The sequence below is a fragment of the Mobula hypostoma genome, chromosome 3, assembly GCF_963921235.1.
Source record: "Mobula hypostoma chromosome 3, sMobHyp1.1, whole genome shotgun sequence".
In the NCBI taxonomy this organism is placed as follows: domain Eukaryota; kingdom Metazoa; phylum Chordata; class Chondrichthyes; order Myliobatiformes; family Myliobatidae; genus Mobula; species Mobula hypostoma.
The window spans coordinates 172,745,856-172,762,068 of record NC_086099.1 but is presented as its reverse complement, the minus strand read 5'-3'; the positions used below and the strand labels follow the sequence as shown (position 1 = coordinate 172,762,068).

Genomic DNA, 16,213 nt, shown 5'->3' with positions numbered 1-16,213 from the left:
AAATATAAACAGAAACTGTAACATACAAATAAAAAGATGTAAGTACAGTTTCTTTTACATTTTAAGATATCTGTTGTTTACCTATATTTGCTATTGACAAGGAAGTGAGTAGGGTGTTGTCTTGACTTTCTGCAGTCGTTGATGAAACAGTGGTTGGGCATTAGAGTCAGGGTAATGTCCTGAGGAATTTTACTTCTAATTTGTCAATGGCAATCTGGTCATCACTGGCGATACTTTCCCTAATAGCCCTTGTAAAAAGTGTTTGTGAGACACCTTGTTTAAACTAATGCTGTCTAAGAGATGAAGATACTTCCATTGTGCTGTTGCAGAGGCAGCTTCAGGATTTGGACCAAGCTCAGCTCCTCGGTGACTTGATCGAGAACCCTGAGATTTGTTTTCTTGCCGGCAGCCACCAAACAAAGAAACACAATAAAATAACATACACAACAAAGACTGTCAAACACGCTTTGCGTGGGCAGAAAAAGAACAAATTGTGAAAACAATAAAAAAGGTAAACAAATAACACACAGAACGGGAACTGCGGAGTCCACAGCCCCGAGCCAGTTCATTGCTGAAGTGAGTGCGATGATTGCAGGCCGTAGCTGCAGAGTCAGTTCATCGCTGAACCGAGTGAACTTTGTGGAGTAGTGAGCCAAGCACTGGTCTGTTTTTTGTCCTTAGCCTTGACTCTTTGATCACATTGTGCAAATAATTGTGGGTGGGGGGGGGGGAAGGTAAACAAGAACGCATGGAAGATGAACTGCAGAGTCCCTGAAAATGAGTCCACAGTTGTGGAGCCCATTCACCACTCAGGCAAGTGAAGCCTGTCCAGGAACCAGATAGCTGCAGGGCAACAACGGCTCCTGAACCTGGCAGTGTGGATCCCATGACTCCTGCATCTTTTGCCCAACGGTAATAGCGAGAAGAGAGGGAGACCTGTCATATGCAGGCAGACGGTGCTGAAGACCTGTTTGTTTTCAACTCTTGTCTTTGATGATTTAATCTTGCTTTAATGGACATGGAATATTGGAGCCTACCATGGGTTCATCTTCTGCCATTCAGTCTTGATGCAGCATCCACCCCCAGCGATGGCTGCTCTGGCCATTGCTGAACTCCTAACAGTCTAGTTCGCTGAATCCCCCAGGAGATTGCAAAAGCACTTAGTCGGTTCAAAAGTACATCTTAAAAGGGACATTACAGCCTGCAGACTGCAGCAATCACAGTTCAGAAGAAGTATATCTACTAGAGTATCTATTAGCTTTATGAGCTCTCTGCAGCACATCACCATTGGCGGCTGGTGCTATCTTGCATCACTACTGCACCAGGCAGTCACGATATGATATCAAACCTCTAATTTGATTTTGTGGCCACAGTGTTTATTAATCATGTTATCGCAGTGATCCTGCCCCAGGATACCGATGGTGGACAATCCTCTTCAATCCTTTTGGTCGCCACTTTAAAAAAGATTTGTGAGATATACTTTCCCATAAATGAATTCCTACTATCTGTAATCAGTCCTACTCTGTCAAAGTGCTTATAGATCCTGTTCCTCAGAATTCTCTCCAGTAACTTTCCTGCCACTGAGAGGACCAAAGTTTGTCTATCATCTGCCTCCACCAATGCTTTCCTAACCCGCTAAGTTTCTCCTGCAATTTCATTTTCTTTGCTCTTGATGCAGCCTTTTGTGTTTCGATACTCAGGTCAAAGTTGAATGTCGAGAGTTAGCAATGTCGCAGTATCAAGGGTGAGTGGTGTGGTGTTGGTGTTGATTATGTAGCACAGTAGAACAGCAGCTAGCGTAGTTCTTTATGGTGCCAGCAATCAAGGTTCAATACCCTTCGCTGACTGTAAGCAGTATGTATGTGCTGCTTGTGACTGTATGTTTCCTGCAGGTGCTCTGGGTTCCTCCCACATTCCAGAGGAATACAGGTTAGTGAAGGAAAGTTGTATGCATGCTACATTGGCGCCGAAGCATGGCGACACTTGCCTTCGGTACTTTCTGGGATGGTGTTGGTCGTTGACACAAAATGATACACTTCACTATATGTTTTGATGTATCTGTGATAAATAAAACTAATCTTAACTAATCTTTAAATCTTTAGATTCCCTATTGGAGGTGAAAATTGCCTGGCATTTAAATTAACAGTTAATATTTGAGGAGGATGGCAGGATGATAATGATCAGTTCATAAGACAGACAGCAGTGAAAGAGAGACAGGAAAGGTTGGGATTATTTTTCTTTGAGTGGCAGCTCTGGATAATCAAGTGCAGGTAAATTGGATTAGCATTGCTAGATACTTGATGGTGTGACTTTAACATATAACATTGATGCCACATTTCAGTAGAATTATGCAGGTATTGACAGCTTCATTGAATGGAGGTGTGAGTCAGAGTGAATACTGCACATTCATGAGCATAATCACTTCAGATCTTGTAAAAGGAAGGCTCCTGATGAAGTAGATCAAAGCTTAGTGGTTAGTACAAAGCTTTATAGTACAGGCGATGCAGGTTCAATTCCAGCCACTGCCTGTAAGGAGTTTGTACGTTCTCCCCGTAACCACGTGGGTTTCTTCCAGGTGCCCTAGTTTCCTCCCACAGTCCAAAGATGTACCAGTTGGTAGGTTAATTGGTCATTATAAATTTTCCCGTGATTAGTCTAGGATTGAATTGGGGAATTGCTGAGTGGCATGGTTTCTGGGCTGGGTGAGCCTATTCCGTACTGCATCTACGTAAATAAATAAAATATCAAGGGCAATCACCCTTGCCTCTGCTGAAATGTAGCTGCTCTGTATACCATGTACCAAGGCTTTAATGAGGTTTTAAGTGAGGTCCTCGTGAAACCTAAACTTGGTCCTGGGCACAGGTTAAATGAGTCCTTCATAACAGTATTTAAGGCACCTCCTGTCATGTTTCCATTAATTGAGAATAGAATAGTACAGGTGAGAGAGAATACCAAGTTGGATTTGTCATATCTGTTTGCTAGGCAGGACAGACTTCAGTAGCTTTTCCTCATTTTCACTTTGACTATACTGGAATAACTTTGCTAGAGAAGCAGTGAGTTCTTGGGCACAGTTGTCAGTACTGCAGCCATGGTGTTGTCTGGACCAGTAGCCTTTTCTATATTTAGTTGGCTTAACTTTTCCTTGATCTCACAGGGAATGAATCGCATCAGCTAAAAGCGAGCTTCTCTGATAGGAGACCAAAATGGATTATTCATTTGAATTTCTGACATGGGGTAATTGCAAGTGCCATCCCTTTTGTATGAACTCTTGTAGCATTGATGATGGGAATGTAATTGAAACCTCTTCTACTCATTAGTTGTTTAATTACTCACCGTTATTGGATGTTATACAAGTTATAGTCGGTAAGTTTGCAGATGATACTAAAACAAATGGGTGTTGTAGATAGCATAGAACATTATGACTTCTCCAAGGATCGTCACCTTGACATCGAGGAGAGGGCTGTGATTCCTGAGATCACAAGCATTTCTGTCTGGAGTTTAGCTCCTGGTAGGGTCACCGATGGTGGTAAGGTCAAGGGAGAGGTTCCAGACAAAGAGCGATCCAACTAAGTCGTCAACAGTGGAGCTGGCAGAAGATGATGACTCATCACAGTGTCAGTGAAGGCAGAGGAAGGCTGCAGTAGTGAAGGGTCCCAGTTGCCTTGCATTCCATGCCACTGGACCCCGACTCTGATCTGTCAGGGACTGTGTTGTGGCTGCCGGTGCCCTACCCTCCCAACGTTAAACATAATCGTGCACAGGCATTCTTCATTAAGAACAATCTGTTAGGTCAGGGGTTCCTAAACTGGGGTCCACAGACCCCTTGGTTAATTGTAGGTGTCCATGGCATGAAAAGGTTTAGAAGAATATCATACTCGACTTGAGTGATCACAATACTACTAGGTTATGAAAAAACATTGCAAGAAGATCTTGATCAGCTGGGTATGTGGGCTAAGGATTGGCAAATAGCTTTTAATCTTGATAAACGTGAGGTATTGCATAGTGGGAGGACTTATCCAATGAATGGATAAGGTAGGACTTATCTAGTGAATGGTAGGGGTCTGAGTAATATAGAACAGATGGACCTAGGAGTGCAAGTGCATTATTTGCTGAAAGTGACATCACTGGTTCAGCTGGGACAAACTTGCTGGGAAGCAATTGGTATAATGAGTTGGGCCGAAGGACTTGTTTCTTTGGTGTGTGACTCTTGACTCTTTCATGATGAGATGTACAGGAACACTGAACCTGTCTCATCCCGTCACAAATGGTGGTGGCCAATTAACCAATAATAGAAACATAGAAACATAGAAAATAGGTGCAGGAGTAGGCCATTCGGCCCTTCGAGCCTGCACCGCCATTTATTATGATCATGGCTGATCATCCAACTCAGAACCCCGCCCCAGCCTTCCCTCCATACCCCCTGACCCCTGTAGCCACAAGGGCCATATCTAACTCCCTCTTAAACATAGCCAATGAACTGGCCTCAACAGTTTCCTGTGGCAGAGAATTCCACAGATTCACCACTCTCTGTGTGAAGAAGTTTTTCCTAATCTCGGTCCTAAAAGGCTTCCCCTCTATCCTCAAACTGTGACCCCTCGTTCTGGACTTCCCCAACATCGGGAACAATCTTCCTGCATCTCGCCTGTCCAATCCCTTTAGGATCTTATACGTTTCAATCAGATCCCCCCTCAATCTTCTAAATTCCAACGAGTACAAGCCCAGTTCATCCAGTCTTTCTTCATATGAAAGTCATAAGATTATTCATAAGATTGCTTAGCTTTGTCAATAGCATGCTGCTTCTGTTAGATTAGTTGTGATTCTATGTAGTGCTAACAGGCTGACACCATATGCCTGATGCTGTACACTTATCATAAAACCTAGATTGCTCTCTTTGTTTTGATGGTTCTGGTGGAGCGAAGGATACACCTAGCCATGACGTTACAGTTTGTGATAGAATACAGTACAAGTATCTCATGGATGGCTAATTTGGCATGCACATGTAACTGTCCCTTCATCTGTATTATGCCATTTTTGTATTTGTAGAGACTACAGTAAACAAAAAAACAGAATGGTGTAATTTAACAGCTTTATTTGTTGTAAGTGGTACTGATAATGACATTTGTCTAGTTCTGGCGTTTCAGCTTTCTTAAACTTTATTTTCTTAAATTATGCTGATATTGGAGAGGGTTCAAAGGAGGTTCACAAAAATGATTCTGGGATTGAAAGGCTTCTCATATGAAGAGCGTTTGATGGCTCTGGGCCTCTACTCACTGGAATTCAGAAGAATGAGAGGTGACCTCATTGCACCCTATCAAATGATGAAAGACCTTGATAGAATGGCTGTGGAGAGAATGTTTCCTATGGCAGGGGACTATAGAGGGGTGTCCTTTTAGAACAGAGATGAAGAGGAATTTCTTAAGCCAGAAAGTGGTGAATCTGTGGAATTCATTACCACAGGCAGCTGTAGAGGCCAAGTCTTTATTTATATTTAAGGCAGAAATTGATAGATCCTTGATAGGTCAGGGCATGAAGGGATATGGGGGAAAAGGCAGGAGATTGGAGATGAGAGGGAAAATGGATTAGCCATGATGAAATGGGGAGCAGATTGGATGGGCCAATTCTGCTCCTATCTTATGGTCTTTTTAAGTTTTATAAAACATTGCTTCAAATTCCTCATGAGAATATAAGATCAAATTATTGTAAAAAAAAAGTAAAATCCCTTAACCCTTTAGTGGTCCAGAAGTTTTACACAAGTATATTGCTGTGATAAATTTGACAGTATAGATGATTTAGGCCATGTAGGCTATTTATAATATGTTGTGGATTGAAATGAGCCAACAGCTTAAACAATAAAACCATAAATTTATAATTTTTGGATAAAGATCAATTGGAAAATGAGGAATCACTGCCATAATTCAATTGTTTCCAATTCTATTGGCAAAAATGTTGCAACAGTCTAAAATTGTCATTACCATTTACATTCTGTTGATGTAAAACATTGATCAAACTTTACATTTTTGCAGCTTGCCCAATTCCGGCAACGGAAAGCTCAAACTGACACCCAGAATCCAGTAAAGAAACAAAAGAAGAAGAAAGTAGCCAGCCGAGGAGAGGAACAACTGCCACGTGTCACATCTAAGCAGAACTTGCAAGGTGGTGATGCTCGTTCAGTGAGAGGACCAGCAGGTGATGGTACAGATTTCATCATTAAAAGGACTTTACACAGTGGTGATGTGATCAGACAAGATCAGATGTACACTATTGAGGTAAGAACCATGCTTGGATTTCCAGCATCTGCAGATTTTCTCGTCTTAAGAACCATGTAACTTATTTTAATTCAGTCGAGTAAAAGTTTTATGGAGGTGCATCTGGAGACCATTGATATCCTGTTCTCTCTTCAGTAGTAATTGACATCAACTTATCTTTCTCTTTTCAGAACAGTTTTGTGGCAACTGTTAGAGAAATTCTTCCTATAGAATAGAAGAGGCCTTCCATTCTATAGGAAGAATTCACATGTAAATTTACTGTTTTGATTATAAAACATTTGGAAAAATTAATAGTTCATTTACCATGTGTTACTTAACAATTTCATGTACTGGACTCTGCAGGCAGTAGTTTCTTTGCTTTGATATTCCAATCTCCCTTTAATAACTTTGAATGAACCATTTGCTTTCCTAATTTCTTTCAGCATTTTCTTATTGGCTTTGTGATTTATATGCAAGAACGCCCAGGTTCTTACGAACACCAACATTTTCCAGTCCCTCAGCTATTTAAAATTATGTACTTTTCTATTTCACCTGCCAAAGATAAGATCACATTCTCCACATTGTTCAATTTGTCAAGCTCTTGCACATTAGCTAAACCTGTTTATCATGGCAGTGCCTGAGAAGAACATGGTCAGCTCCCTCAATGGCTGTCATGCAGTGGCACTCACTGTAATTCCACAGTGATGGAGTGTTTTGAGAGATTGTTGATGAAACGTTCCAACTCCTGCCTGAGAAGCAACTTGGATCTGCTCCAATTTACCAACTGGTACAACAGATCCACAGCAGATACTCTTTCATTGGCTCTTCACTCAACCCTGGATCATCTGGACTGTAAAGGTGCATAGATCAGATGCTCTTTATCAAATACAGCTCAGCATTCAGTACAATCATCCCCCTCCCATAACTAATCAATAAGCTTCATGACCTTGACCTCAATACCTCCTTGTGCAATTAGATCCTCGATTTCTTCACTTGCAGATTTACTAGGATGTTGCCTGGATTGGAGGGTATGTGCTATAATGAGAGGTTGGACAAACATGGATTGTTGAAGGGAGATTTGATGGAGATTTGTAAGATTATGAGAAGAATAGATAAAGTAGACAGACAATATTTTTATGTCTAATTGTCTAATTAGACATTAGACAATGTGTGATACCAGAGGGCAGGCATTTAAGGTAAGAGGGGTTGATTTCAAGGGAGAGGTGAGGGGCAATTTTTTTTTTTTTTTAGACAAAGTGGTGGGTGCCCGGACTGCTCTGCCTGAGGTAGTGGTAGAGATGGAAACATCAGAGGCTTTTAAGAGACAATTAGGTAGACACGTAAATGTGAGGAATATGGAAGTATATGGACATTGTGTAGGCAGAAAAGATTAATTTAGTTAGCCATTTGATTAACTTAATTGGTTTGGCATGACATTGAGGACCGATGGGTCTGTTCCTGTGTTGTACTGTCCTATGTTCTATTTGGAATAGAAATGGCTGTGACTTGGTGTTGTTTCTTGTGCTTCCTTTGAACTTACCAGGTCCCTGGTTTGAGTGTTGTTCAATTTCCCACACACCCTCAAAACTCAGCAGGGCGTTGTTTCCTGTACTCTCTTGAAACTCACTGGGACCACTTGGAAAGTAATTATGCTCTGTAACATTTGAAAAAAAGAATGAAGGGTTTTTTTTTGGTATTACATCTGAAAGTTCAGCAATTCTTTCCAGTCCAGCACCAAATGTCCTAGATTAAAGGAAATTTATTGTAAAAAGTAAATAATTGAGGGTTACTTCCTGGCTGGGGGGGGGGGGGGAGAATCCCCTATTTATTCTGACTCTCTGTCTGCTCTGTGGTAACCAGTCTTTGATGCAGACTAACCTCTTCACACAGTACTGCAAATTCTCCTGCACAAGATGGTCTGAATGGCCTGTTGCATGCTGCATTTTCTGACTGTAAGCATTCTCTGATATACGTATATTAACTCTCTTCCATAAATGAGATGACACACAGTATTCCAGATGTGGTCTCACCAATGTCTATATAACTTGTGCTTCAATTTGTGTACTTCAGCCCTTCAGTAATAAATGATAGTATTCTAAATACTCTTATGAATTGCTTTTTCGATCTGTTTGCAACTCGTGCAATAAGGCAGCTAGAACACAGATCTCATTACATATCAGAGCTCTGCAGTCACTCACTCATTGGATAATATGAATTTTTAAAAATTCCTGTCCGTAGACAATTTCATATATTTCCACATTATACTCCACTTAGTAGATTTATCAGACTCATTTAGCATATCCATGCTATCCTCTTTTGTTTTCTAGTCAATTATTCTTTCCAATTTAGTGTCAACTAGAAACTTAGAATTTATGTTATTGATTCTCGATCTTTATGATAAACTCTGAATAATAGTAGTTCAGTGTAGCCCCACTTTCAACCTTCCGAGCCACTCTTGTTTACATTTTGATTCTTTCTTCTGACACCATGTGCATTGATCTTGTCAATCCATATAGCACAGAAACTGAAAGTGTGTTGGAAAGATACATAAGCTGACAGTATCCTTTTCTACCATATGCTGTCTCATCATATAATTCACTAATAGTGGTTACGCAGACTTTTCAAAGTCTATTATGGTTTTGGAATGTTTTATTTCTTTTCTTTCTTAAAGAGGGATACTGTTGTTTTTTGCATCACTGATATTAAGCTGACTGGGCTTTGTGTATGCTTCCTTTTTAAAATACAGGTATTTGGCATCTGTCAGTTGTCGAATTACTTAGACTACTAAGGATGTATATAAGCACCTCTAGTGTGTTTATTAATATTTTTAAACATTTTTATAATATTTGTTTTAAATTATTGCAATTTTATCAGTAATTAGATACTTCTGAATATTGGAGACCTTTAATGGGAAATGTGGTTCCATTTCCTAGTTTGTCTCCTGGCAGAGGTTTCCAGCATGTTTCAAGCATGGATCTTCAGTTGTATGTCAGTTTAGGTTTAGTTGGCACTGACACCTCAGTGCACCATGTATTGTGACTCTAGGATTGAGAGACCCAGCATGATTTGTTCGCTGCATCTGTACAACATAAGTAATAATGTGGATAGAGTAGGATGGGTGAAGAAATACAAAGTCAGTGGGCTGAATTGAGCACAATATGACTCAGGATTACTCATTTATGTGTTAAAGAGAATTGTATCATTTTAATCATTGCCTACTTCACAAACACTAAGCAAAACATTCATTTAGTATTGCTGCCATTTTTCTACCGCTGCCTGCGATTTTATCACGATCATTAATTAGTGGCCCTATTCCCATCCTGTCAATTTTTCATGTGGATAAAAAATTATTTTCATTTATGTTTAATGATACTTTAATATTCCTCTTTGCCTTCTAAATTGCTTTTGGATATTAATGCTTTGTATTCTCCCTTGCCCCAAGTTGAAAATGACAACCCATTATTTTGTTTCAATATTAATTATAGACACCATTTGTTTTAGTGCACAAACTTTAAAAGAATTTTAAATAACAGTTATCTGGTTTTGGCTATGTTTCTAAGCTGTTATTCTGAAAATTTATTCCATCTTTAGCTGTTCATGGCTACCCTTAGTTTAGTTTTCTTTATGATCTTTTTGTTTTGAATAATTTGACATCTCCTTATTTAACGTTTCTAAGGCAACCCTGGTCCAAGTTTTAGATTAGATGATGCATGAATTAAATAGAGTAAAGATTAGTTAAGTTCATTCTGCTTTGAGTACAACCTTAGGAGGACCTCTTTGTAGGCGTACTTTCCTATTCTGAGAAAATACCTAATTAGATGTAGTGCAGTGTTGTGTGAAGAGGTTCATTTAGGCTTGAATTAATGTGCTGTAGGGCCCTTGAATCTGCCAGTGAAGATGTGAAGTTTTTTTTTTGGTTGTGAATCTTTTTTGACCATTATTTGTTTCTATGCTTTCAGTGGAATTTTTGACAAATTCCTGCAGTGTGTAATCAAAAAGAACTTCTGTGGGTGTAGGTGTTTTTTAAAGTATGCATTGATTAAAATATTTGTTGCAATTTTTCTGTTTCTTCCTTGTTCTTAGCTTCATAACATTTGTAAAAGTTGGAATGGGCAAAACTGAATTTTATATATCAGCCTAATTTATTACATTTTTTTTTTGTCCAGAAATCAGGCAAAGACAATATGTGAATAGCCTTTTCAAAGCTATTATATAAGTTATTGTTTGATGTCAAAATATTCAACTCCCCCTTGGATTCTACCACTCGCCTGTCTACTTTAGAATGGGCAACTGAGTGGTCCCATTTCTTGGATGCAGGGGAAGAAGTCAGATTTTCTGAGGACAAGGTTGAACTCAGGTGATTGGAGCTATATGGCAGTAGCTCTACTAGTGCTATTATGCTGCCCCAAGAAAGGCATTGAGCAATCTGTGTCTGTGCTGACTTCCTAATAGCAAAACCATTAGCCCATTAACTAACCAGCCCATCTTTGTACTTTGGATGGAATCTCACTTGGGTCTCTGGATGAAAGTACGAACTTCACATGGACAGCAGCTGAGGTCAGAATCAAACCAGGCTCTTTTCAGCTGTGAGACAGCATTTACTACCCACTGTGCCACAGAACTTACTTCCATCTTAAACTAACTTTCTTAGCATCAGTTGCGTATGCTTATGTTACGTTATTCATTTGGGCCAACCAACACCGAATTAAAAAGCAGTGATTTTGGCACTACTTCATGTAGGAAGGCAGTGAAGAGAGTCCATTAACTGCAATAGGAGTCTGCGCTGATTTTGTTCATTTACAGTCAATCAGAAGAACACGCAGTGTAGACTGGATGAATTCCTCCATCAGTGACTATTAGGAACTAATACTCAGTTTTATAGTACTGCAGGAATATTGGTGGTGTTTTAAATTGTTCTATATTTAAATACATAATATATTACTCAGTTAAACAGCGGCTAACCTACTTCGGCTCAGTGGGGTAGCCGCTTAATTGAGCCAAAATGTATACATATTTATTATAGTAATTTATAGATTTAAAAAATATATATATATTGCAATGCACTGTTGCTGCAAAACAACAAATTTTGTGACATATGCCAGTGATTTTAAGACTGATTATGAATCAGGATAATGTAGACTATTTCAAAATCTGGTAAGTGTTACGTATTGAATACTACTGATACACTATAATCTCATTAATAGGTCAAATGTCAAATAAGCAGGAAGTGGCTAATATTTATCACTGATCTAAATCATGAGATAATAATTGCACCTTAGTAATTTTTAATGTTTATTTAAGGGGATTTTATTTTGCCCTTTCTTTATGGTTGTCATGGTAAATAGATTACTCAAGCAGTTAATGTATGCACTCAGGACAAATTGGTATATCTGATACTCTACCAGAAAATCATTTTACACTGTCTTTCCAAAACACTGTCTCGCTGCTCAGGAATATGATGTCTTTTGTTTAGTCATTTTTGTTGGCAATATTTCCAGTCATTGAACATTTTCATTGTAAAGAAAAAAACACTCTGATACAAGTTTTTCTTTAACGTAGTGAGTTTCTGTTTGCATCAATGTATTGTTCTGGGTTTGGTTTGTCTTCCTCTCAAATATTTTCAAAGTGCCTTTGAGATTTCTCTCTTCAAAGCTTAACAACTTTTTTCTATTGGTCTATTCCAACCAAGGTCAGATTCCCACTTTGATAATAATTACATTCATTGCACTTAAATGAAATTCGATGGATACAATTGATTGCTAAAAAAAAAACACACAGATCTGGGAGTTTAAAATGATTAACTGTAATTGATGTTTTGGAGAGGATCCAGAGGAGGTTCACAAGGATGATTCCTGGAATGAAAGGGTTATCATATGAGGAACGCTTGATGGCCCTGGGTCTGTACTCGCTGGAATTCAGAAGGATGGGGGTTGGGGGGAATCTCATTGAAACCTTTTGAATGTTGAAAGGCCTAGACAGAGTAGATGTGGAAAGGATGTTTCCCATGGTGGGAGAGTTTAGGACAAGAGGGCATAGCCTCAGGATAGAGAGGCGCCCTTTCAAATCAGGTGCAGAGAAATTTCTTTAGCCAAAGTGTGGTGAATTTGTGGAATTTGTTGCCACATACAGCTGTGGAGCCCAGGTTGTGGGCGTATTTAAGGCAGAGATTGATAGGGCCTTGATTGGACATGGCATCAAAGGTTACGGGGAGAAGGTGGGGAACTGGGATTGAGGAGGAGATAGAAAAAAAGGATCAACCATTATTTGATGGTGGAGCAGACTCAATGGGCCAGATGGCCTAATTCTACTCCTATGTCTTATGGGTTCTGATCCTACACTAGGACTTCTATGGAGGAGGGAAAGTTCCCAATATATGTCAAATATGGTATAAACATTGAATTTTCCATTATCAGGTAACCCACACCCCCAGTGTTCTCCTCCTATACACACTCATCTGTCCACCTAGTTTTAGATCATAAAACCACAAGAGATAGGAGCCGAACTGGGCCATTTGACCTGTTGAGTCTGTTCAGCCATTTCGTCATGGCTGATCCATTTTCCTTCTCAACCCCATTCTCCTTCCTTCTCCCCATAACCTTTCATGCTTTGAGTAATCAAGAACCTATCAACTACCACCTTAAATATACCCAATGACCTGGCCTGTGGCAGTGAATTCCACAGATTTACTAAAGAAATTAGTAAATTGGCTAAAGAAATTCCTCTTCATCTCCATTCTAAATGGACATCCCTCTTTTCTGAGGATGTACCCTCTGGTCCTAGACTCGCCCACTATAGGAAGCATCCTCCCCACCCATTCCATCTAGGCCTTTCAACATTTGATAGGTTTCGATGAGATCCACTCTCATTCTTCAGAATTCCATTGAGCACAGGCCCTAAGCCATCAAACACTCCTCATATCATATCATATCCCTTACATTCCTGTAATCACTCTTGTGAATCTCCTCTGAATGTTCTCAAATGTTAGCACATCCTTTCAAGATAAGGAGCTCAAATCTGCTCACAGTACTCCAAGTGAGGCCTCAGTATTCCGTCCTTGCTTTTACATTCTAGTCCTCTCACAATGAATGCTAATACCGCATTTGTCTTCCTCACCACCAACTCAACTTGCAAGTTAACCTTTTGGGCAAACCTGTCCCTTTGCACCTTGGATTTTTGAATTTTCTGCCCATTTAGAAAATAGTCTAGGCTTTGGTTCCTTCTACCAAAGTGCATAACCACACACTTTCTAGCATTGTATCCATCTGCCACTATTTTGTCCATTCTCCCAATCTGTTCCCTCTCTAAACTATCTGCCCCTCCACTTATCTTTGTATTGGCTGCAGACTTGGCCACAAAGCCATCAATTCTGTCATCCAAATTGTTGACATATAGTGTCAAAAGAAGTGGTCCTATCACTGACACCTGTAGAACGCCACTAGTCACTGGCAGCCAACCAGAAAAGACTCCCTTTATTCCCACTCTTTGCCTCCTGCCAGTCAGCCAATCTTCTATCCCTGCTAGTATCTTTCCTGTAATACCATGGGCTCTTATCTTGTTAAGTAGCCTCATGTAATGCAGCTTGTCAAAGCCCTTCTGAAAATCCAAGTACACAACATCCACTAATTCTCCTTTGTCTATCCTGCTTGTTATTTCCTCAAAGAATTCCAATGGATTTGTCAGGCAAGGTTTTCCCTTAAGGAAACCATACTGACTTCAGCCTGTCTTATGTAGCCTGAGACCTCATCCCTAGCAATCGACTCCCAACATATTCCTGATCATTGAGTTCAGGCTAACTGGCCTATAATTTCCTATATTTTGCCGCTCTCCCATTTTGAAGGGTGGAGTGACAGTTGCAGTCTTCCAGTCCGATGCCAGAAGTGTGGTGTTAGTACAATGTATAGATTAGTTCTATAAATTTTTACCCACTTGCCATTATGTTACTCATGTAGAGTATTTTACTTGAGAAAATGTCAGGTGTTTTATCTATGTTTGTTTTTCAGGCAGAGAGTGAAGTATCAACAACAGCTGATGACTGTACCTCAGAGGTAAGAATTTAAAAGAATGCAGAGTTCTAAATTGTAAGTGATATTAAAATATATTTACATTAAAGATATTTAAATATCTTTTTAGTAAATGAAACCAAAAACAGTAAAACGAAGAGACTACTCAATTAAGGACAAGAAAACAGAGGGGTAGCTCTTGAAATCTGCCAGAATTGCTTGGAAGGAATATTAGGGGATCTTAAATGACAGGCAATGACAAAAATGCAAATGCTTAAAATCAAAATATTTTTTCATTATTATAAAAATGGTCTTTGGAGGATTATTATAGGACTACAATTTTCAAGGTTGATGTTGACACCTGCAAACCTAAGAGCAGAGCAAGCAGATAATCCAGCAAGTGTGCAGCAATTCACAACGTGAAGGATATCTATTCCTCACCATTAATTTCTGGATAATTGCATACAAGTAATGCTGTGTTGTTGGCGCAAGAAAAACAGAACAAATAGTTAAGCATTAAATATGCACTCCAGTATAATTTAGCAAAGTGTAAAAATTGAAAAGGATAAAGAGACGTTAAGGATAAGGGTGTGACACGGGAAAGGATAAGCAATGTACAGCAAAAAGCAAAGACCTGCTTTCAATAAAATGAAAACAAAAAGTTTGGTGAATTGGACTAGTCGCGGAACTAGGAATGTTTAACAACCAAAAGGTACAAATTCAAGCATGTTTCATGTTTGATAAAGAAGAAATGTTGGAAAGCTTGAGTTCAAAACCTGAAAATGTATATATAAAGTAAATAGTTATAAATAATAATGGGCTGATATAATAATAGGTTGATATGAAAAGACTTTGTACATAAATTTTAATGCAAACAAAGTGAGGAAGGGCTGTCAAAATGTACTGTGGATGTATTTTCTAACATTAACAAACCAGAAGTAGTTGAAGTTTATTTGTTTGAGAAAACACTAAAAAATATTAGATAATTCATTGCTGTCCTTAACCCTTTCGTCAGGTCTCCAATGGTAGATAAAAGAAATTGGGGACTGACAAAATGTCAGAGTTCTTGCCATGTAAATGGCTAAGGGCTTTTGAGCTTGTAGAGGTTACAGAAAAAGAGTCAAACCAACAGATGGATTTGAAGAAAGGTAGTATCTTTTTTTTTATTATGGTGTTTACTAGGCAGCAAATGTTGTTTAATAGTTGGTAAGCAAAATGTGTTTTACTTTAAATAATTCAAAAATGTTATCCTTTTATTGTCTACTAGTGTGATTCAAACCATGAATAAGTTGTTTTTTAGTAGCTTGATTAATCATGATTATACATTTTTAATTGTTCATCTGCCCAGTTATAAATCGTTTTTATTGATTCTTTACAGCTTATGGACACGAGAAGCTACAATAATGTTTTCAAATTGGGCTTTAGGAGACTTAACTCACTTCTAGGTTAGAAAGTGTATACAGAAATGGATGGGAATGGTATATATGGTGTTTCACTGTTACTAATAAACATCATTGCGTGGTTCTCGTATAATTTTGGATAGAATTGATGAGAGGATACTGTTAAAGTAATTGTTTGGTTTGAACAGGGAAATGGTTGTACAGTGCAACAAGAAATACTATTTAAAGCAGAAGATATGACAAGGGTACAGTATGAAGAAAAACATCTTAATGGCATATTTACATATTTAACCATAGCTGCTGACACGTTTCCTCTCACCCCACACCCCCCAACTATGGCTGGAGTGGTTCACGGTGCGTAATTCCATATCATCACCCACAGTCAGGAATTAAGTAATTCAGAGAAGTGTGTTAAAGTAGTTTTTTTTCAACACTAATCCAATCTGCATCATTCATTGACAATTTGAGAGAGAGAATAAAATTGAATAATGCAGAGAAACGCTTAAATGCAGTTAAGGGCATTCCCTTTAAGACTTTACTCAAGGTGGCGATTGAGCTAGAATAATAT

The 16,213-nt window shown here is 38.9% G+C and overlaps 1 protein-coding gene across 4 annotated transcripts in view; it reads left to right on the top strand.

Annotated features, from left to right (window-relative positions):
- Positions 1-16,213, top strand: part of akap9 (A kinase (PRKA) anchor protein 9) — a 209,777-nt gene that overhangs the window by 1,211 nt on the left and 192,353 nt on the right. For 3 of the 4 annotated variants that reach the window (XM_063044117.1, XM_063044115.1, XM_063044114.1), the window contains exons 2-4: positions 6,024-6,266; positions 14,246-14,290; positions 15,834-15,890. In XM_063044117.1, the coding sequence (XP_062900187.1) occupies positions 6,024-6,266; positions 14,246-14,290; positions 15,834-15,890 (345 nt within the window). The remainder of the gene's footprint in view (positions 1-6,023; positions 6,267-14,245; positions 14,291-15,833; positions 15,891-16,213) is intronic. The other variant, XM_063044116.1, reaches the window with a different exon arrangement.